Source organism: Tigriopus californicus, chromosome 6 (assembly GCF_007210705.1).
Source record: "Tigriopus californicus strain San Diego chromosome 6, Tcal_SD_v2.1, whole genome shotgun sequence".
Lineage (NCBI taxonomy): Eukaryota > Metazoa > Arthropoda > Copepoda > Harpacticoida > Harpacticidae > Tigriopus > Tigriopus californicus.
This window is the reverse complement of record NC_081445.1, coordinates 132,094-155,126: the sequence shown is the minus strand read 5'-3', so window position 1 is coordinate 155,126 and position 23,033 is coordinate 132,094. Positions and strand designations below refer to the sequence as shown.

The window sequence follows — 23,033 nt, the reverse complement described above, 5'->3', positions numbered from 1 at the left end:
AAGTCCCAAAGAAGAAGAACAAGAAGAACAACGACGACAACAACAACGACGACGAGGGTGACCATTAATCATAGAGACCAACCAACACGTGGGACCAGGGCAGTCGTTCATCTCCCACCGCCATGATTATGATTATGGTGGGAGTCATCACTTGTTGGTGGTTGTAGCCCACATGGCGGAGGACGTACACATAAGCAGTACAGCATGTACTACGCTACCATGAATGTGCATGATTCCAGCTTTGCCCTTTGACAATGGGAACCATACCAGTCTTGCTTGCTCTCTAGTTCCTCTTTATTAAAAAAAGGGGGGAACCCACGGCGCATCCTTGTTCCCAGTGTGAAGGACCTCCCGAATAAATGGACTTCATTTCAGGGCCTCACCGAGCACCAACTCGGCAATAAAAGGCAACCGAGTCCGTAATTTCAAGATGGCATTGGCGGAGGTGGTTTGGCGGTTTCGGTAGGTGGTTTTCCAGACCTCGAAAGGACGACTAAAGGTGACCCACAAAGTGGCACTTTCGCCATTCCAGGGCACCAACCACGACATGTTGGACCAATTCCGAGGACCTGGCCGGCTCCAACATATCTTGATTCGAACCCTCTCGGCCCTCCTGGTGGAAACATGGAAACAAGACGTCAAAAGTCAAAGCAAACTACTTTGTCTCACAACGGCTTCTTTCTAACACTAGTACTGTACATCCAGCATAACGGAAGGGAAATGGTTATACCAACCCGCTTGAATGTGTACACTCGTATAGTGCTTCTCGTATTGATTCAACAGAGATTCAAAGCGGAAAAAAGAGACGAAATAATTGTCAGATTTTTATCTAACGGAATGAAAGCGGAAAGCGAAAGCAAATATTAACACTAGATTTTTCACAGAGCAGAAAGGGGGGGGGAGAGGGGGGTTCGAGTGAGTTGGTGGTGGTGTGGTGGTTTGGTGGTGTGGTGGGGTTTGGTGGTGAGGGCGCTTGGTTGTCCAATGAAATCTGGACTAGGATCAGGCGTTTCTTTTAAAGTGCGAGTGCAAGTGGTTTTTCGTCTTTTCTTTGAGTGAGTGGAGTGGAGAGAGAGAGAGCGAGAGCGAAAGAGAAAGAGTCCTTGCCCTATTTCTCCTGAATATTATTTCCCAGTCCTTTTTGAAAAGAGTTTTTTTCGGGAAAAACGAAGAAAAGTCATTCAAAAGGGAATTCAAGAGAGAAAAGAAAGATCTATCATGTCAGAAAGCAAGACGACCAAAGAGAGAGCGAGTATCTGTCTATCCATCTATCTAGGCCATCTTTCCTGAAAGTAACCTACAGTAGTACTAGCAAACACTGAGGCAAAGACAAGAAGAAATCTAGGCCCATTTGAAGGACCTGGGCGACTTCAGCCTCGGGCCGATAACCATCCAGACTCTCTCTCATCCCTTGATTAAGTCTCGCTTTCCACTTGATTTTCAAAAATCTAAAAGCTTAATCCAAGCTAATGTGGTGCTGGCATGACAGTGGTACTCAGTTCCGTGGATTTGGTTTGTCACATTAGTTCAGGACGCTGTTTCAAACGAGCTTTCCACTTCTAATCAAATTGTCAACTCCAGCCGCGCAAAGGCCATCCATATTTCCTACAACAATTACTTGCGTCCATGCTTGAGTTTATGCAATTCAGGAGTCAGAGGATGAGGGTAATGAAAAATAAGGGCAAGATCCCTGTTTTGCATTCAAGATTTGGATAATTAACCTCGGTTTGAAGAACGGCCTTCTGATATGTACCATCAGTTCAGATGTCACCGTTTACCAGACTGATGAAATACTCGCTCGCTCGCTCGTTGCGTTTGATTTGACGCTTTTTCAATACTGGGCAACAAACGAAGCAGGGGCATAGTGGAGAGTGTGACTAATCTAGACCATCCTCTAGCACCCTTCCAACTTTGAACGGAGTGAATGGGGCAAAGGAAAGTGGTATAGTCGTGGTTTCCGTGTGGCATTCACTCTTCCCCTATGAAATATGATGCTTCCATATGCCACGGATATGCTTGACTTATTCATAGTAATGAGAGGATTGGGGATGAGCCAGCCATCGCCGAGGAGGTTACTCGGGCTCTTTTCCTCTCCAAGGCCTTCAGTGTAGGTGGCCATTTTTCGACACACCGACGTCCGCCTCGCCGTGGAATGGGAGAAACACACCACACGGAGGGTAACAGACCACATTAGGGTTAAATCAATCATGAAAACTATGATCAACTGGCGATGCTAGAAGTTGTTGCTTTGGCATCTGAAATGGGACAGCTATAAAGGTCTAGTCATGTTGTACTCGAAGCTTTGCCGAGGAAAGAAGGTCAGGAAATATACTATAATAATCTCTTGTGCTTAACACAGATTAAACTTAATGGGGTCCACTTGCGAGATGTTCATCCTCATGTATAAACCAAACCTGTTCAAAGTGGCTAATTTCATAACCACTTTATCTAGACCTATCCACTTCTAAGTCCAACAAACCTGTGTGCGGCCATAAAAAAAATCTTTAAAACCCCACCACGTCGATCGTTTCTGGCTGGGTCAATGTGAGTGTGAAAATACCATCCTTCCGTCGATTTGGATCATGAACACATATTGTAGGGTCCATTGGTCCAGCAATGACTTTGATAATGGAGAAGGAGGAGGAGGAAGAGGAGGATTGATGATGTATGTGTGTGTGTATGTGTGTGTGTATGTGTGATAGAGAGAGAGAGAGAAAGAGGGATCCAGCTAACACATATGCATGTTCGGTTCACAAGACTACCATAAACAAAATCCAAGAGGAGAGAGTAAGTCCGCCAGCCGTTTGAATACCACTCATTCTTCTTCTTCCCTTCAACAATCCTCTCCAAGTCCAATGGTAGCACATTTACAGTGTCTTTTTCACTTAAGTTTATTGTCTCCCTGTTTGCTTGTTTTTTTGTGTGGATGTGTGATGGCAGCCATCATGGCAACAACTGGTTTGCCTTGGGTAATGTGGTTTTTCATTTTCCAGTAGCTGAGCTCTCTGCCTTCACTCATTGAAGGGAGGGGGGAGGGAAGGAGGAAGGGCCAAGGTCCATCCCGGGGACAAGTCCCACCATGGACCAAGTCTGTCCACTAACTCAGGAATACCAGGGCTAAGCTTAAGGCTGCGAGTCGTCCCAAGGTCCATCTCAAAAAGGACAAAGTCAAGAGGAGCACCAAAAAGCGAGAACCCACATAAACGCAAACATTTGTGAAACAAACATACGCGATAAACTTTATTACAGTTCGTCTTGTTCCCCCGTCTACCCTAAGGAGGAAGAAGCCTCCAAACTCTTCCCGATACATGAAGAGAGTGGTGGCACACTTCTCCTTCAACTCCCTCGAGAGATTGGTCGACGAACTCGGTTCATTGACAAGAAGACTTTGGTGGTATTGAATTAACTTTCGAGGTGGAAGATCCATCCATGGGCTTGGACCCTTCCTCAGCGGATATTCCTCACTGCAATGTGGTTGGGTGGGTTCCCCAGTGGTATTACTGTTTGTGCCATATTTTGTTGGCGAAAACGGGGTACAACTGGTGAGTGAAATGAAGCGGAAAATAGTACCACATTGATCCAATGTGCCACAAAAAAGAGGAAGGTCCTTTTTTTGGTTCCTTTTGGGAGATGACGTTACGACGAACGGCCTTGTTGGCCTTCGTCGCCGAGCTCTCTGAGACGGACTTGACTTTGGGAGAACCAGTCCAAATCCAAACCAGAAGACAAGAGAGGACAAGGCTGCTGAGGGCAACTTAATTAAACTTTCATCCTTTGTGAACAATCGACGTCTCTTAAGGAAGCACTAAAATCTGGCTTTTATGAGCTTTTATGAGTGGGCACCAGGACCAGAAGCAAGAAAAAGAAAGAGAAAGAGAGACAGAAAAAGGTCTCTGGCTCGTTGGGGGGACGTATGGCTCTTGGTTTCTGTTTCCCCTTGTGTTAACCACACGCGCCAGATTTCGAATCTGATGACGGAGGTAGCATAATTGAAAGTCCGATCACTTCAAAGACGACAATCAGGTGCAACCTGGCTATTAAGGCCGGGTGTTTTTCTCCCAAGAATCAATAGACCGGCAAACAAGCAATGGGTTCATTTAAAAACAGGAGCACATATGCGTAATCAAAGAATCTGCTAAACAACATTCATGAGATACCAACGAAGATCAAATTCCAGATATATCAAGACCCAGAGGAAGGCATTCCATCGTCATCAGTGAGTAAATAGGGCTTATTAGTAGATGAGGAATGTCCACCAACTTGTGCAAGTGCGTGGTACTTTGACTATGAATTGTCTCTAGAAAGAGGAAACGGAGTCCAAGCGAGACCCATTCCAAAAACCAAACGGAACGACTCGGAACACAACAGAGAAGGGGAGAGAAAAAGACAGAGAGGGAGGGAGAGGAGCCCAAGGAAAATCAACAATTAGTTGAAAGTGCTCAATAAAACCATTACTCATGGCCATATCGGCCATCCAAGGAAAAGGCTCGTTCCCATTGTGCTCAATGAGGATCTCATGATGACGATTTTCACCTTCACTCACTCCCAACGTCCGTCGTGAGTACCACTGACTACACCAAACTACAGCGTTCTGGACAAGAAAAGCGAGTGTGTCCGAAAGCAAGAAAGAAGGCCAAGAGGGACACCGAGGCTTCGACGAGCTCAAGGGGGGAAATTAAACGGGGCAAAAAAGGGGAAGGAAAGAGTACATAGTGGCCCATTCAAACGAACAGCCCGAGAGAGATTTCCTCAATTGATTAGACACGTGAAAATGCAAGTCCACATAACTTTTCAAGTCTAATGAGTCCCACGCTTTCTTGCCCGGCCCCTGACACACAGTGAAAGTGTTGAAGAAAAAGATTGTTGAGCCTTCAATCTCCTCGGGCGAAATGTGAATGCGAAATTGCACCTTCTTCTTTCTTCCCCGTTCTACCCCGCCCCTTATTTCGCCTCGAAGCACGACATACTCGTACGTACATACTACACCCGCTCCAACGGCAAATCAGCTCGAGGGCTGGCTTTCCGGGCGTTACACGTTAGGTACCTACATGTGCGGACTTTTAATGAGGAACCATTTCAGAATTTCCCATCTTTGATCCTCTCATCATAAATAGATGGTTGGAACATGAGTCCCAAGTGCTTCTTCGATTTTGACGACCTCACTAAAAGGCCGCTCGTTCAAACGAAGACTGAATTGGACCTTGACGTGTACATTTCGATCATTCTGAGTAGTCCAAGTTCAATATTCGAAAGTCCAAGGACAAGATCGAGCGAGAGGCCATGGGCGGCATTTGGGAGCATTCGCTAAACACTTGAGAGTGTCCAAGTGTGCTAACGTGGTCCAAACATCACCACCTCATTGTGGGTCCACAAACTGTTATTCGGTCTGGGCGGCCTTCAGGGAAACCTTTTTGTGTGTAACAAACTAGTATCTATTGGATCTTTTGGCTTGGGGAAGACGAGGATCGAGGGAAAACGTTCTTAGTGGAGAGCGGTGCGAAATCATCGTGGAACATACACGCACTCACCGTCCCAGTAATAGCCTAGAGTAAGGACCGTAGAGTGCGTCTAAGTGCGTCCTCGTACGTACGAACTACATACACCCCATGATGAATAGTGCAAGTGCAATCGAGAGGTTGAGGACGGAGTAAATACCTTGGAAGAAGGCAAATATATACATTGCTTTTCTAAACATTTTCGAACACCGCCAACACCTTCTGGCCAGGTCCCTTGTTCCCCGAATCTCCTTCATTTCTCCGTGCCAAGCGGAGAACGATATCTGAGAACGAGGATCAAGAAGAGCCTGTTGATGTCCACTTCACAAGCAACGGACGGGGACCCCGCTCCTTCTGGGGAGATGGTGGTGGTGGTGGTGGTAGTCCAAGATGGTCTATGATGAACCAAGCAAGTCATGGCAATCCGTGCTAACGTGAGTAATTCCCTGGGATCAAGACGACACACGAAAAGATGGCAATGGTGGTGAGGAAGTGAGCAAGTGAGCAAACCCGTCCAGATCTTATCAAGTCCCGAGGTGAAGGAAGACGACGTATTTGATACTTGATTCGCTCTTGAAGCGTCTTCATCTTGTTCGTCTTCCACTTCCAAAGATGAAAGTTCAACTTTAGACAAGAGCTCGTTCCTAGATCGTTCTCAGGCTGGCTGGCTGGCTGGCTGGCTGGCAATAATCAACAATTTGAACGCCACTTTTTGGATGTTCCAAGTTCGATGATTGTGAGCGGCTTGAGTTGGACGGAGGACGTGAATGGTAACTACATAATCCGCTTGAAGATTGGACGTTGTCTCTCCAAATTGTCGAATCTCGGCAAATGGGTTTATAATTGCTTAATGGGTGCTCTGGCAAAATCCCAAAATGGACCCAATTTCTCCTCTATTCTTTTCCGCCAGACTTTGGTTTTTCCCTCCCGCACGTACGTCGGCCCGCTCTAAATCATGTCTTATTCATGAGTAAATTGAGCGGAAAAGCAATCGTGAATGTGTATTTCAAAAACCTCGCCATGAATTATGTTCCCATATATCCTCATAAGATGATCGCAATGGTATGTATCCGACAGATTCATTCGCCACTGCCCCCATTATACATTATTCTTGCACATAGTACTGCTTTTGCTGACCCGGCCACTGCATCCATTCAAGGCCAGACCAAAAGTCAACTTCCAGTCTTCATCATCCCACCAAGAGTTCGTTCTCTCTGATTCTCCCTGATTCTCCCGATGAGCGCGCGAGAATCTGATCCAATTTCAAGCTTGGCCTCTCCACTATTCTAACCCAATCCGAGGACAAAGAATTGCCAATTGTGAGAATGGAACGTTTTCTGCCACAGGTAACTGACAGCACGCACAGAACCAGAGAAGGGAGAAAGAAAGAACAGTCCTGAGGAAAAGAAGACACGGAGGAACTTGGTTCATAATAACGCGTGCTCGCTCTAGGTAATCTCTGTGACGCAAGGTAAGGGAAGTGGTCATTCATCAATATTACGTGTTAAATTAGATGGTATTAGCTATCGAATTTTCCAATACCCAATCAGGGGACGGATGGTTCCGATAATAGCCACCTTTAATCACAAGATGAACAACCCCGGATGGATACAATGGTAATGATAACAATAGCCACCACCACCACCACTACTACCACTACCACTTTTATTCTCTCCACTTGTCAAGCAAGACAATTTATAACCCGGACTAAGTTTTTACGTAACTCTTTTTGACAGCCCGCAATAAAGTCAGTTGTTATGACCCATAAAGGGCTCTTCCCAAAGACGAAGGAAGCCAACCCTCCGACACAAGTCCCAGAAAAAGCCCAGATGGGTCGTGGTTTACCCGGGGAGCCCCATTTTTGGCCTGCCCACTGACAAGCCCATCCAATTACCGTAGGTTCCACGCATCCACGTGCAGAGGATAACAGCGTACCTAGCGTGGACGACGGCAGAGAGCGAAACCAATCAAGGTCGTCAAACGGCAAATGCCAAATGCCAAATGTGCCCTCCTGTTCTCGGTATTCCCAGTTAAGCAGCCAAAGTACTGCTTCTACTTGCATGCAATCAACGCTCGCTCAAGCTCTACTCTTCGTTCCATAAGGACGGACGGACGGACGGACGGACGGACGAATGGATGGAAGGACGGACGAACAAAAATCAAGTACACTCTCAGCTGCTGTGTGTAGTAGGGACGTGTAGGGTAGTCGTCGTCTGTGGGGTGTTCTCACCTAGTGTTTTATTACTCAAGGTGTTTGTTTATGTATCTGTTTCTCCCTGAAGAGCCATAGCCAACTCCTTGGTGACGTCCGCGAACAAGAAGAGCTAGATTCCAGTACTCAGCACAGACTTGCACATCATGGAACTTATCACTTGGTACATGGTGAGGGCTCAAACGCAGAATTACACGCAATTCAAATTCATCTTTAAAAACACCGTGGGTTCTGTTTATTATTTGGCTCTATTTCTCATCCTTCATCCTATACACTGTTGCCAACCTTTCAAGTTGGGTTTGCTGTATTAGTTGACGAGTTTGACATCTGTGAAACTCCCACCCACCCACTTGAAGTGTGTTCAAGGGAAAAAAGGCAGCAGGTCTGAATAATACTTCAAGTGGATCTTGTTCTCTGACGGCCACCATGGACTCAGGAGGACTGAAGGTACCTCTTGTTCGGGGATATGATTTATTGGCCAATTTTGCTGTCAAGATTTCCTCTTCCTTTCCAAGGTATATAGATACACATGTACACGTAGTACATACGTACAGACGAAGTTTATATATACTGTATGATTGTTTCACTACCATACGCCACGCTGGAAAAAGGACCTTGGAACGCTTGCTTCACGAGCAAAGAGAAACGTCGGGTCAAATTAATCGGGGTTCATCAATTTCCGACGGCCGCTAGAACTGGAAATGTCCCGACAGTCAAAAGGATCCGTAGACCCGACCGAGAGTGTTCAAAAATCATTGATAGAGAGGACGGCTTTTCTTCCATTCCTTGGGATTTAACTTTTACCTTCTTTTTTCTTTGAGAGGGGGAGTCGTGGTTAGGGGTGGTGGTGGTGGTGGTGGTTAGGTAGACTGGGAACGAGACAAACCTGGCGTTTCCCGCTAATTTGCTACTTTGTACCTCGTAGAAAGGCGATCAATAGGAGATCCTCCCAATCAAGCCCGACATGTTCAAGTGGAGCCGACATTAGGATTGAAGCTCGTTCGCGGTGAAATCAATTGACATGTGTTTTTTTTCTTTAAGAATCCAATGTGAATGTTTTACAAGCACACGTTTGTGGTGCCCTTGGCGTACTAATTGCTTGATAAAACATTTATTTGGAACACGTAGATTAGTACATACACAGTATGTAGTATCAAGACGTGATGTCAATGACTTTAGATGTATGCCAATAGTACAGACCTAGGAACTGAGTTTGGGCACACAAAACATCATTAGAATGTGTTAGCTTAGCCCATTTTTATTGATGACAGCGGCATTATTCTAAAATGTTGACTCATGCTAGAAAACGAGAACAATGATGAGATGACAAGGAGGTTGACAATCATACTTGCTTAAGACTCCTTGGAAAAAAAATGTGAAAATGTGGAATATTGGAGCAATGGAGCAATGGAACATCGTCCCAGGAAGAAAGGTGAGCCTCATTGGTGCCATCTTCCCCATCGTGTCTCAATCCTCCTGTGGGACTTGCCTCCATTTAGCCAACGACGCATTTGAACAAGAGATCGGCTTCTGACTGCTTCTTTGTGGTTCCAATTCCCGTACTACTACTACTACCACTTAATAGGGAACGGGTTTCTTCATGGAACCGAGGACGAGGAGTAGGAAAACAAGGGACCGTTCGATCGAGGGAAGGAAGGAGGAACAGCGAGCGATAAGCGGAACGAAACCACGCGCCTCAACACCCATTGAGGGAACAATTCAAGAAATTATAATATCACACCCCGAGTGGTGGAACGTCAAGGGGCTAGGAGTAGGGTTCAGATGTAATGGAAATCCTCAATGCTCTCCCCCAAGATATGGAAACCCACTCATGCACACTCACACTTATGGGCTCACGATCTCCGGGACTCGGATACCGTGGAGGAGCGAGACAACGCGAAAAGGCCATCTCCCACGTTCCTATCTTTGACGGCTTTAGATCGACATCACTTCTGCGTTGGGAACACCACCCTGAGACCCAGAGTACTTGGGGGTCCGTCGGTCGGACACTTCCACGTCGCATGGCTGTCCCTGGGAAGCTTGCATACCAACCACCATTCCACTCAGAGCGACTCGCGGGCGAAGGAGCAAAGGATCATCATATAATAATGGGTATGTCCTGCCTACTTACTCACTCACTGTCTGTCTGCCTGTCTGCCTGCCTGCCTTTGGCTCTCCTGAGGGACTTAATGAGACCCGTTTCCACCACGAGCACCCACGAGGAGCCGCTAGAGCAGGGCCAAAGAGACAAGGCGATGGGCTTATCAGGAATCAACGACAGCCCATTTCAAAGTCCCTTTCCAGCTCCCTTTGCCCAAAGACAAATGGAAATCCTTGGGACGACTGATCAATTAGACTTGGATTTGAAAACCGGCAAAGGGGAGAGATTGGACCAGGCACAACCCACAACCCACAGCCCACAGACCTCGAAGATCGAGACCACCACTACTATCAATGGTACTGATACTGCCACCACCATCCACGGAAAAGGGCTTGGCCTCGGCGGGCATTAAATTCTAATTAGACCGCGAGCATCAAGACAAACGAGCCTCACGTTCGCCGATGGGAGGAAGCCCAAGCACATATAAACACACACAAACTCGTCGGTGGTGGCGATTGAAATGGATTGAAACCCACATTCCCCGATCTAAATCTAAAAAGGGGGAGGTTCAAATCCAGAAAAGTCTCACTAGGAGTGAATTCGAGAGTTGACGCTTGATCCCACAGAAAAAGGAACCCAATCATGGCTATCCTACCTTAGAAGGTCTGACAAACCACTCCCCTGTATGCACATACAACATGTCATATGCATTACATACACTCATTGTCATCGCGTTCCTCGCCTCGTAAAACCACTTTACAGGCACTCTTAATGACCTTCAATTGGAGCACAAGAACCCGGAAGACTCAGCCATCCTCTTTGAGGCTTGGAAACGAGAATTCCTGGCTTGGCCAGAACGACAAAGAGTAACCTTCAAGATGACAGAAAAGCACAAGATATCTTGTGGCAGAAAATGCCACTTGGACAAGAACAAGTCGGACTGGATGATTCGTTCTAATGGGTAGGTAACCAGACCTTGGTGGGCCGTAAATTTCAATTATTCTCCTATTTCCTGGGTGGGACGACGAAAGCTCTCGCGAATCAGAGGAATCGTCTTCCCCGTCGTGGAGAGTGTTGGGTTGGCCAGAATTATGCGTGTTTTTTTTTCAATGACCAGGTAGCCATCATTGGTACCCTTTCCCACGAGTCGTGTGTGTACAAGAACCGGTCTGAGTGACCAAAATCAGATGTGGATGCGGTGTTGAACCAACCTAGTGGTGATTACGTCCTCTACTCCAATGCAACAACACAATCCACTACTGTATTACGAGAGACTGGCGGGTGAAAAACGAGTTTCTTCTAGCTCTCCACAGCTCGAGGAAAAGGACGTTTGGAAGTACTCGCCTTGTCAACAACAATTAAGACACGCTTGGAAAAGCATCCAACCGGATCGCAAGTACCAATTCTACAATTTGCATCACCCTATTGCATTTTGTCATATTCGCGGATCCTAACATCAGAATGTCCTCGTTTCTCCAAAAAACGATCAAGTTCCGCTCAAGAGGCATGGATCAATAATGGCCCATTCTAGCGCAATTCTATTACTTGTAATTCCTCCTAGCACTTGGCTCAAGTTTCTTTCCCAGGAGGGATTTCCGAGGGTAGTTGTCAAGATCTTAGAGCTGTTAATTCCTTTCCAGTGTTTCCTGATTAGCAACCATGCCCATCGTTGATCGTTGGGACAAATTAATCCAATCACAATTTCAAGGCCCAAATAGAATTGGGTACCGAGGGGGGATTAGCTAAAGCTTAGAATTGAACATACTTGGTCCGATGATGACGGTGGTGGGCTTGTTGTCCACCGAAATGGTTCGGTAGTAGGTGGTGATGCCCATGCGGTGATGGTGAGCATGGGGATGATGCATGGGATGAGGGGTCTGCTGCGTTGGCGGTCCCACCGACATGGTGTCCAAAAAAATGCAACTAAATCACGGGCGAGTCCAAGAACAAAATCACTCTAAAAAAACGCACTAGATCTGGCTGGTGTGGATGGATCAGACCGCTTCTGCCAACGTCAGTAGCACTCACTGCCTCCCAAATCCTCAGTGACGATCTGGGCGCGAGAAGAGCCGAAGTTGTTTTGATATTACTGCGATTTGCGCCAGCAAGATAAGATTAGCAATCCACATCCGTCGAGGACTTCAAAGAATATTGGCCAGGACATCAACAGAGTCCGTGTAAGTGGGAGTGAGTTCGAATCTGGAGGCTCAAAAGCGACAAGTGATCCAAACGGATTCACCACTCTGTCTTAATAACCTCGAGGAGAACAATCACCCATGGAGATTGTTCAAGAGACAGACACCGACGACCGGGAGAGCGATCTTGGAGGTGGTGTGCCAAAGCGGGTGGCTTCGAGGCCTCTGACAGATTTGCCGCCACAGCTCCTGATTTTTGTGTGACACACCGACAATTGCAGACCAGTGGATGTATGTGTCGGTCCGTTCGTCCGTTCGTTCGTTCGTTCGTTCGTTCGTTCGTTTGTCCGTCCGTACATAGTCCAGAATGTAGTAGTACAATGAGAACGTACGCACGTGTACGGCATGTATGTAGCAGGACTCGGCGGTCGATGAGTGGGTCCCCCGGCGGTGGGTCGCTGGACGAGACGTCGCCGAGAGCTCACCAATTCCTTCCACCTCTCCCAATTCTACGTAGATCCTCGGAGCGCCGAGCGCCCTCTCCTTCATACAATTACTGCTTCTTCGCCTTCGAGTTCGCCTTGGAGTTCTCCTTTCGGCTTCTTGTTCGTCTTCATCATCCTTTTTCCACGTTCATTCGGTCTTGGCCTCCCTCCGGTATATGGCCTTTTTGTACATCCACTTTCGAGGCCCATTTCTCTAGAGCTCAATTCAAGTGCATCGCAGTCAGCAGGAGCCGACGAGCCACAGTGGTACTAACTAGGGCTTCAACTGGTACCACTCCGATGATACACATGCCGTCTCAGTCTCGCCTTCCATTTCATACAGTAGCAGTCCGTTGGTTCCTTCGGCGTTCGATCCTCGGTTGGTTTGTTCGTTTGTTCGTTCGGAAGTTCGTTAGTTCGTTGATTTCGCTTCTTGTTCGAAGCTCAAAGCCGGCATTCGACGCACTCAACAAGGGTGCTGGAAATGGCACACTCTGGAGACACTCGATACTGTCAGCAAGATAGTTCCGACTTGGCGTACGTTTTCTACCCATCTCGCATTGAGTGCATTCAACTAAATGTATCGCCTAAAGTGTGGAAGAGGGTCGTCACTGAGTGGGTTCCCGTCAATCATTTCAACTAGTCATTTCGATCGATTTCGACCGAAAGAACCCTTAGCCAAAATTGAAATCCGCGAGATGAAGTATTCAAAACGGTAATCCCAGAATTGGAATAAGAAATGCTCAGGGACATTGCCATATTGTCATGTGATGAAGAGTTCAAGATAATTCAATCATAGGAATGTAAATCCTTACAATGTTCACTTACTAGACATTTTGAAAGCAAAAATCGACCTCAATCCCAAACTGCAATACATTGAGGTGATTCAGATTGGTTGCATGATGAACTTTGTAGAGTAAGTGGACGATACTAGCTTTCAAGGCAGTTTACGTGGTTATTCTGTATTAATCAATAAACAAAAGAGTACACTCCCACCATTATTGGTGTAGGATGTACTCAATGTTATATCCTTCCTACTCCACAAGTTTTTTTGGCGGGTTGGCGGCCTGCATGACGTCACTAAATGCAGAGTTGAAACCGACAGGGATTTGCCATTTACATCAAAATATATGTATATTAGATAATTGGCAGAACTGATACCCGGAGAGAGGGATCCAAAAACAAGGAAAATAAACTTTGCACATATGTTGTCTTTGTTGCGAGGAGTGTTGTGAGGCCACTGCTCGTCCTACCTGATCCGATTCTCGGTGCCTAGAGGTAGGCTGGGTTACCCGCCGACCAAGGGGGAACATGGAGCATGGAGTGGAGAACCAGTAGATTGAGTGATACCTCCGAAGAGTGCCTACGGACTATGGACTATAAACGAAGAGGAAGGGAAACCCACGAGGGGTGGACTAGGGTCGCTCGCTGGTTCGCTCATTGGAGAGACGAGCGCCGAAAACACACTCGACAGAGGTTCTTCTTTTCTTCCATTCTTTGCTCGTGTCAGTGCTTGATGATGATATCATCATCGGCCTTGAAGAGCACTCAACGAAAAACTAGGTGAATCAAGCAGGCAGTCAGTCAGTCAGTCAGTCAGTCAGTCAGTCAGTCCAGCAATACTAACACCAGGAACCCACAATCCGCCTGGTTCTGGCCTCTGATCCTGAGTGAGTCCTGCATGTCTGGTAAAATTTGGGAGCACCACCAACAATAACTCTCGCTAACTTGCTCTCTCTTTTCCTCTCGCTTTCGTTTTTCCTTCATCCCTCCTGGCTTCATTGAACGTTGGGATAAGCAATGAAGGACAAGACAAAAGGAGAGGAACACGAGGATGAAGAGCCGGTTTAGCTTCCTTCTCCTCCTTCTCATTCTTCTGGTGACGTGGTGCCCATTCTCATTTCGTTTTGATGCCCTTCAAAATCATGCAGGTCTGGAGAGGAACACGGGAACAAGTTCATGGTAAAATCTGGGGCAGCCTCTCCGTCTCTTGGCATCCAAGAAGATTCAGATGTTCGTCCTTTCTCCAGCTTCTTTTACCTCCAATTGAAGATGTCAGCTTGATCATGCTGACGATAATCATCATCATCATCATCATCAGCCCATCCCATCGTGGTCAAAAACTAAAGACGGGAGACAGGAAAGAAAGGAAACGAAAAGAAATCCTCTATTCTTATCCCTTTACCCCTTTCTCTCTAATAATGGATAAGATTTAGGGCAGAATGTATTAAAATGTGGGAGCACGGCAAATGCAGCCTCCTTGTCGGCCATCTTTGGTCCTCTCTTAACCACGTTTTGAGGGGAATGAACGAAAGAGAGTGAGTGATAGAACGAGAGCTTTTCCAGACTCTTGTCTCTGGTGAAACCTCTCTTGAATGGAGGTAGGGCGAGTTAATCAAGGGTAAAATTAACTGATAATTGGAGGGAGGAGGACAAGGACGAGGGACAAAGTCACTAACGAGAGGGAGTCAAGAAGAAGAAAAAAGGCTTCTTCGCCACCTTTTAGGTGAGCACAAAAAAAGCAGAAAAAGCGCTGTGTAACCTCGGTATCGCGAATGTCCTTTTCCGTGAGAAACGACTGACTAGGGCATAACAACATGATAAGGAAACAATTAAGTCAAGTGAAACATCTGATAAGAGGATGTGTCAATGCATCTCAGACGCTTCCCCTTCAAGAGAGTGTCCAATGACAACCAGATTAAGTCATTCAAAGCGAGCCTCCTCAAAAAATGGAAGAAGGAAGGGCACAGGATCTTCAAAAGTGCCATAACCACTCAACACTTATTCTCCTTCTTTGGAGCAAGGGAAAAAGAGGCCACAAATAGAGCAGGTTTTTCCTCACAAAAGGAACGTTATCCTTGGGAGTAGTACGACACACCAGAGGGACCCCATTCTGGTCACTGAGTCATCAAATAATAAATGTCAACCCACATAATCCTCTTGATGCATGCACACCGAGCCATTTCATTGACTCTAACAGAAATAGAAACTGACCAAGTGAGGCCTTCATCGGTCAGGACAGACCCCCTGATTGGCAAATTGACCACGCTGGGATTCCGCTACCGTGGCATTCAATCAGAAATTGAATGAATGGAGAAGAACAATATCTTTGCTACCTCTTTGTATAAAACACATTTGCCCAACAATCACCCGACAGACTAACCCACATATAGCCTATCAATAGGGCACTGGCCAGTGAGAGTCCCATGCTTTCAAAGTTGCGTACGCAGCCTCTTACAATATTGTCTTTGTATATCCGTTCATGGATCGATCGATTGCCTCATGACCATGTAGGCGTGGCACTTGGATTGAGACGGCCGAGTGACCGTGCTGAATACGTTTCAGAACGCAAGTGCCGAGTGGGCCAACGATGTGCGTACTGTGATCAATACGCCCGGCTCGAGCCAGTGACGAGAATGCAGTCTAGATGAGAACAGACGAGGAACAACTTTGGAAAAGTGTGAAAATAAAAATTGGAAAAGGGCAATTTTGCCCAAATAAAAAAGCCATAACCATAGAGACGGAAGTCAGTCTCTTTTCTTCCTCCTCCCCTTTGAGTTGGGTGTGGGCGTGTGGGCGTGCGTGCGTGCGTGCATGCGTGCAGGTTGTGGGTCGGAGACAGGCCAGAAGGAGGGCGGAAAAGGTGAGCCAAGTGTTCCACGGCGAATAGTGGAACAACATGATAACAGTTTATCCGGGTGCTAAAAAGGCCACCCAACAACACCAAATCTCCTTTTAACGGGCACTTTTCTTATGGCGTTTAGCATATTTCCGCACTTTGTCTCATTGTCATCGCATTTATCACTCTCTGAGGCAATAACATGTTTATGCTCAAGCCCAGTAGCCAAACAGGCAGGCAAGCAGGCAAGAGGGCAAGAAGCCAAGCAGCCAGACGAGCAGCCTTGTCCCCTTGTTGCCAATTTCCATCCATAAACGAGACACAAGGACTCGAGGGGTAGATGACGAAGGCATTGAGGAGCTCCCTTGGCAAAGGTCCCCGCCGGGGTTAGGGCGAATCATATGTCTGTGATTGCCCAATGAATGGCCCTGACACGAGAAAGTGAGAGAGACGAGCTAGCTGCCAAATCTGACACTCGAAACAGTTACGGTCAATAAACCAGGAGGATCGTCAAGTGCCAACGCCATTTTGGAAGCCACCAAATCCAAAGTCGACCGACCAATCGACCGACCTGCTGGGTGTTTCCATTCAGCGTGAGACAGAGTAAATAGCCAAGGCTGAGGTAATAAGCTAAGTAGTTGTGGCAAAAACATCTTCTGAATAAGGAATAAGGGCTGCCTACCACTGCCCTCTCTGATGTATTCAACGTTTCCCAATGCAAACGGAAAGACTGATGAAAGCATTTGAAAGCTTTTTTCCTCAACTTTGAATAAATTACCTTTTCTTATGCGCCCCATAGGAAAATGGGGATTGTTCTCATCGCTGTCTATCCTCCACTTGAAGGATCTTTTTACAACTGTATTCTTGGCTCCAACGAGGCCGCCTTCTCAAACCGCACATTCCCAGCCTTTTGAGTGGCCTCCGGCTTGGCGGAAAAATAAAAGATTAGATTTCAGGAGCGCCATGGAATCAATTATTGATGTGATCCCATGCCTTGGAGAGACGACAAGATCCAGTCACATGAAGGACTGTATTACGTGTACGCCTAGCTAGTACAAATATATACACATATATATTTATATCTTCCTCTTATGAGCACCGCACCAACATCTCTGTACAAAAGGTAGACCAAAAGTATTTGCGAATGTGTTGGAATGGGCGAGTGGGGTTTGTGAGGAAACCACGAGGGAATACGAGATGTATGTTCTCGATGAATAAATATCTATACCTCTCCAGCGTGTGAGAGAGAAAGACACAGAGAAAGAGAGAAAGAGAGAGAGAGAGATCGGATCCGAATGATGGGCTCATATCGGGAACAAAAGAATCCGATTCCACGGGAAATGAGTGTTCCAACACCTTCAATTGGATCACATTCATCCGATCTCATCCTTTGCCAAGGAGCGAGCACTCTCAGTGGTCGTAAGTACAAGCAAGTCCTTTTCCCCACTCCCACTCATCGGATCGTTCTTGGTTCTTCACTCACTCGATTGAGAGCACGGCCCACAAACCAACAAGGAGAAGGACGAGGAGGAGGAGGAGGAGGAGAAGGAGGAGGAGGAGGAGGAGGAAGAGGGAGGAGGAGGACAGTACGTAGATAGACATTCCTAGTGCCTAGACTATGGGAGTTAATAATTTCAGGGCTAGAGCAATTCTTTAGGGTATCGTTCCATATTGTACGCTCGTTGTGGAACCAGTGGTAACAAAGACAATGGGGTGAGAGAGAGAGCAGCATATTTTTGGCTCTCGGGTCCTTACAGTATACGACGTGGTCTACCATGTAGGGCTGGCTGGCACTACTTAAGAAGGAGTCAAGCATCCTTGGCTCCTCGTCCGAGCTGCCTTGTTCTCCAATCGGATCATAAAAGAAATCCCCCAAAACGACTGTTTGTAACTCCCTTGTAAGCTTAAACGTGGTCATGGCCACAGAGCAGCATCCTCAATGAAGTCGGAACAACACCCTCCTCGGTCGGTTCTGTTTTCCTGACCAAACGCCGAACAGACCACGGTGTAGTACGAGTACTAATTCGGCCTTTCCATTCATTCTGTCGCTTTGAGTGGACAAATGAATGGCGTTGCCATGGAAATGTGGAAATGGAAAATCAAAGACCTACCGTGACCTTTCATTTGCTCGGTATTCCCATACCCATCATCACCACCACTTCCACAGCCTTGAAAGAGGACAACAAACTTTTGAAAGAGATTTTGGTTACTCAACGATAGCCAGTCAGGCAAGAGTCGTTCGATAATTTCATGTGAGAGCGAGGAGAAGAATGGCCTTTCTATCGTGGTTTCATTGGATGTGGTTCCAAGAAGCACTTGGAAGCATGAACTACTTCATCGAGGCCTCAAACATTTTCGACAACAAATCTTATCTTGACATCGGAGGATGATCTCGTTCGACCGCTGAAGAACTGAAGCACTCCAAAATCTGTTCCAAAACTCTAAATGATGCTTGCACCGCCGTTGGTGTTGTTGTTTTTTGCCGATGAAGAAGTGTAGGGTCCGTGAAAGTGCTTACTAACATAAGAAGAAAGTCTTTCTCTATTTGTCCATATGGGCGAAGAGAGAGAGAGAGGGAACTCCTTCTTGGGTCGAGTCCCCTTGGTTTTTATTGCCTTTTAAAAATGTCTTCGTGCCTGTTTTATCGGGAGAAGAATTTCAAACTTTTAAAGTAATGCACTCTGCTGTACTTGCAAGTTTTCTCCTTGCTTGGAATGGATTTCCTAGGGACAATTTCTATGGCTTCAACGCCAAACAGGGTCGAGAGACTCTCTCGATCTCGGGCTCTTTTACAAATCAGGGGGGGATGAATCATGACACGAAAATGAGCTCACCGCCACAAGGACTGTGGAGGTTGTGTTATTATTTATTAGCCTGGAGGTCAAGCTCATCAAATGGAAACAAATTGGAGAAGACGAAGAACAAGAGCTCTTGCACCTCTCAACGAGGGAACAGAACATCCGAAAACGAATGGGATTCGGTCAGAGACGGAGGAAAGAAAGACCGCCGAAGAAAAAAAACACGAACAGAAGAGGAAAGGAACGAAGGGAACGGGCCAAAAATAGGGGAGCAAGAAAATAATGGAACAAATTAACACAAGAAAAATGGCATTACAGATAAAGACAATAACCACCGAGGAGCGAAGCGGCGCACCAACCCGCACCACGTGTAAAACATGCTCTAAACAACGAAGGAAGCGAAGCCAACGAATAAAGGAAAAAGGAGAGCTGGAAACACAGACTTGATGTTTCAAGCATTTTCTTCGCCCTGGCTGGTAAGCCCACTTCAAGATGGCAATCACAACCGGAGCTCATGCATTTTTGACCCCATACATTCTCAACCCAAGGGAGTCTAGGGCTCCAGTCAGTCGAACGGACAAGACCGACCAAATCAAAGCCGTCACTTCCCCGCCCCCTCCTATCTCTTCCACCCATAGAATGCTCTTCCTCTTGAAGTTAGACATCGCATCCGTTTTACTCTTGATCTAAAAGGGAAATACAGTACGGTGGCAGTGAACGTATCAATGTCCACTTTGGTCCAAGGGTCATTTTGTCGTGGGGGTCCGAACGAATCTGTTCCATGATTTGACTGACAGACCCCACCTCCCGAGGCTCTTCCAGCATACGCCTACTTTTCTAATGCCCAATTTCCCGCCCGAGGACAAGTCCCTTGGCATTGTCACTCGGACACAACTTGGTAGTTCAGGACGTGTGGTTTTCAGAGTTGATTCTTTTGGTGTAAAATATATCACTCTCCCTACGGCATCTGTCCCAGATTGACTTGGCTTTAGTTCGAAACAAACTCGGTTCTGACCATACGTATGCCGTCGTCAGGTAGAAATACTAATTTTAGTATGTCCTTGTCCACTCCAAGCACTGCTCCAGTCATCAATGGAAATGTGTCCAGTGGGTCAAAGGAGGAGGACATCCGCCAACGAAAGAAAGAGCAGAGAACCAGATCCAAAGCGACAGGACCATCGGCCCAACGGCCAACCAGCCAGACAGCCAGCCCACTAGCCGGCCAGTCAGCCAGCCAGCCAGCGGCATCGATGTGAGGAAACGAGCGTTCCATTTGCTTAGAAACGAGCCTTTTACACACTCACCGACGACTTGGCTCCTTGGGTCATCATCCCAATGGCAACGTGGTCCACCCACCCTTTGACAACTTGCCAGTCCAAATCCCGACAGAAGAGAGAGAACAGGGGCGACACAGTTCAGAGAGGAGGATGGAGCCTCCACGTCGCTCTCCTCGGACTTGTTGACTTCTAAGCCTTGGGTGGAAATCCAATCATATCAAAATGGAGCTCTCTGCCCATGCTAATCGCCACTCATTCAGGGTTGAGGAACGAACTAGAGAACAAGGCGACTGTCTCTGTTGGGCTGTTCGTCCCTCTCTATCTATTTTTCCGGGTTTTTTTTCTACACAAGAGATTGACCAAAAGTCAGAGATAAGATTCATTCCCGCGTTTGAGACAAGGCTAAAGAGCTGAGGCGTCCATTTTTCCCACGAGGAATTTAAATGAAGGCTCATTTAAGGCCAAGACACTCACTCGCCTCGTTCCAAAGCTCTGCACTCCACCCCAAGGAGAAAATGGAAGAAAATGGGAGAAAAGAGAAAAAGGAAAAAGGCCACCACGAGGAGTATTATCAATGAACAGAGACAGAGAGAGAGAAAAAAGGGGCAAGAAATGGAAAGACAGACCAGATCTCTCTCCTTCTCGTTCTCTTTTTTCTTCTTCTACTTCGACCTGAGTAAGAGTGGAATGCATTGTTCAAGTTGATCCTTGATTGTCGCATGGCTTGAAATGAATCCTAACTTGTGGCACGCGAGTCGCAGAACAGAAATAAATGTCAGCTCTTCACAGGAACAACAGCCAAAGGAAGAGAAAGGATTTCGTGAGCAGCACGATACTACTTCGAAAGTATGAGACAAGTCTTCAAACATGCATTGTCGACCAAGACCGTGTATGTACTTAAAAAGAGAGCACCACGGGGGGGGGCTCGAATGATCCTTGCTTTAAAGCTTTGATGCTTGACCATTCCTAGTGATCAAGGAGCTCTTCAAGATGAAGCTACGATTTTCAATTCCTATTTTCACCTAAAATATGCCAGTTCCCTAGGATTGCAACTAGGCTTATTTCTTATGGTGATAAATGTTTCTTTTAGCAGGAGCACTACTCTTTTTGTCAATCAAGTCATCACTAAGACGGAAAGAAGAGACTCCAAATCTTGTTTCAAATCGTGATGGACAGATCGTGTTTACGAATGAAAATGATGAAGGTAAAGTGGTTTAATAAAACGTACAATCAAACATGGAAATGCCAATGTGCCATTTTTTGTAGGTCCATGGCCTGGATAATCGGCTGCAAATGCTGAATGACAATTTAGATACTTTGGATTTCAAGCCATCCATTGTTGTTGATATTGTTGCACACTAAATTGGAGTAAGGGCTTCTATTTTTAGAGGTTGAGCGAACAAAAGAACATTCCAAGCTTTGGTCATCGTAGAAGGAGGATCAGCATTCCCTACGTAAAGTCAAAATCAGTAGGGTTTGTTGGTCTGGAGCGCCTAAATAAACTGGAATGCACACAATGAATGCTTCGGTGGCTCTTTCTTTCAACCCGTAGGATGAGAGAGACACGTCAGGAATTGGGAATGATTAAATCCAGATTCGAGATGTTGATGTTGTTTAATCTGATTTCACGAGAACGCATCAAAGCTGAAGGTGTCTAAATATTATCATATTTGACGCATCATTTCGTATCTTCGGTCGTAAATCTCGAGTCTAGTTACGAATGTCATCTAACTTGTAAATATCGTCGACAAGGCAAAGAAAATCACTATTGAGTTTCAACAACAAATTCAGTCGCAACAACAACCTCTTTCCGCCAAAGAGGGTTTTCATCCTCTTCGCACAAACTTGCCATTCCAACGGCCACAAGAGAAGTCCTTTCGTTCGACGGTGTCAACTTAACTTCTGGATTTGAACAATTCCACTCTTTCATCTCGTCTCCCCAAGTCACATATTTGAGCTCGAGCCCACGTACATTTGTTCAGTGCGTTCATGATATTACGTCCCGTGTACTGTAAACCTCAAAGAAGGGGTGATCGTGACTGTGAGGCCTGCCAAGGCGGGAATGTAAGTTACTGTTAGGTTCAACTCAGCTCTAAAGCAAAGGAATGCATGCTGTTGATTGTACAATATCCTATATCTTGGCTTGATAAGGAACAAATGTCTGAAATGGCTACAGGAAACGTGATAGGAATGTAAAAAATTCCGCATAAGGAAGTTAAACCTCAATGCGAGTCTTAGCGATAAACACACCGACGCATGCATATTAGCCATTCATCGGCAATTAAACAAAACTCGTCCATCAAAACGCAATCCCAATATTACCCATTCATCGGCAATTAAACAAAATTCGTCCATCAAAACGCAATCCCATCCCAGATTTAGCGGCAGAATGCATAGAAACAAACATCGTTGGTTTGATCAACACTCAATCCGATTTACATGGTTGGCTATTGATAGCAACTACGCCACAATACGTCACATCTCTTTGGCTGACCCACTTTGTGTACACATTGTCCAAGGACAAGTTCACTTCCCTCCTCTTTGAATTGTTTGATCGGGCCTAGCCTTGAATGCTGTACTCTTATGTCTAATGATCACTGGACAGAGCCGCTTACCTGGACAAATGAATTGAATAGCTTTCAGCTCATTCAAGTCAAACGGAAACGGACTCTCCGTGGTGGCACTAGCCTTGCTCTCCACAGCTCCCAAATTCGGTGACCTCGGAATGGAGGCCCCCCGGAAGATCCCCCCGGGTGATTCCAAGCCCCCTCGACTTGTAATCACTCTTGGATCACTCTCATGGTGACTGGAGACCGAGGAGGACGACGTGCGCCGTCGAAACACGGACTTTTTGCCCAAAGTCAAGGACTCAACATTGCACGTGTCGATCCTACCCGTGAACGTCTTGATC

At 46.4% G+C, this 23,033-nt stretch overlaps 1 protein-coding gene across 4 annotated transcripts in view; it reads right to left on the bottom strand.

Moving 5' to 3' along the window:
• The window catches only part of LOC131882543 (calmodulin-binding transcription activator 1-like), a 64,635-nt gene extending 41,608 nt beyond the window's left edge, over positions 1–23,027 (bottom strand). For 2 of the 4 annotated variants that reach the window (XM_059229719.1, XM_059229723.1), the window contains exon 1: positions 11,574–12,148. In XM_059229719.1, coding sequence (XP_059085702.1) covers positions 11,574–11,712 — 139 coding nt within the window. In that variant the 5' untranslated portion in view covers positions 11,713–12,148. Of the gene's footprint in view, positions 1–11,573; positions 12,149–22,737 lie in introns of those variants that run through there. The other 2 variants (XM_059229724.1, XM_059229722.1) reach the window with 2 other exon arrangements.
• Between the last annotated feature and the right edge of the window lie 6 nt (positions 23,028–23,033).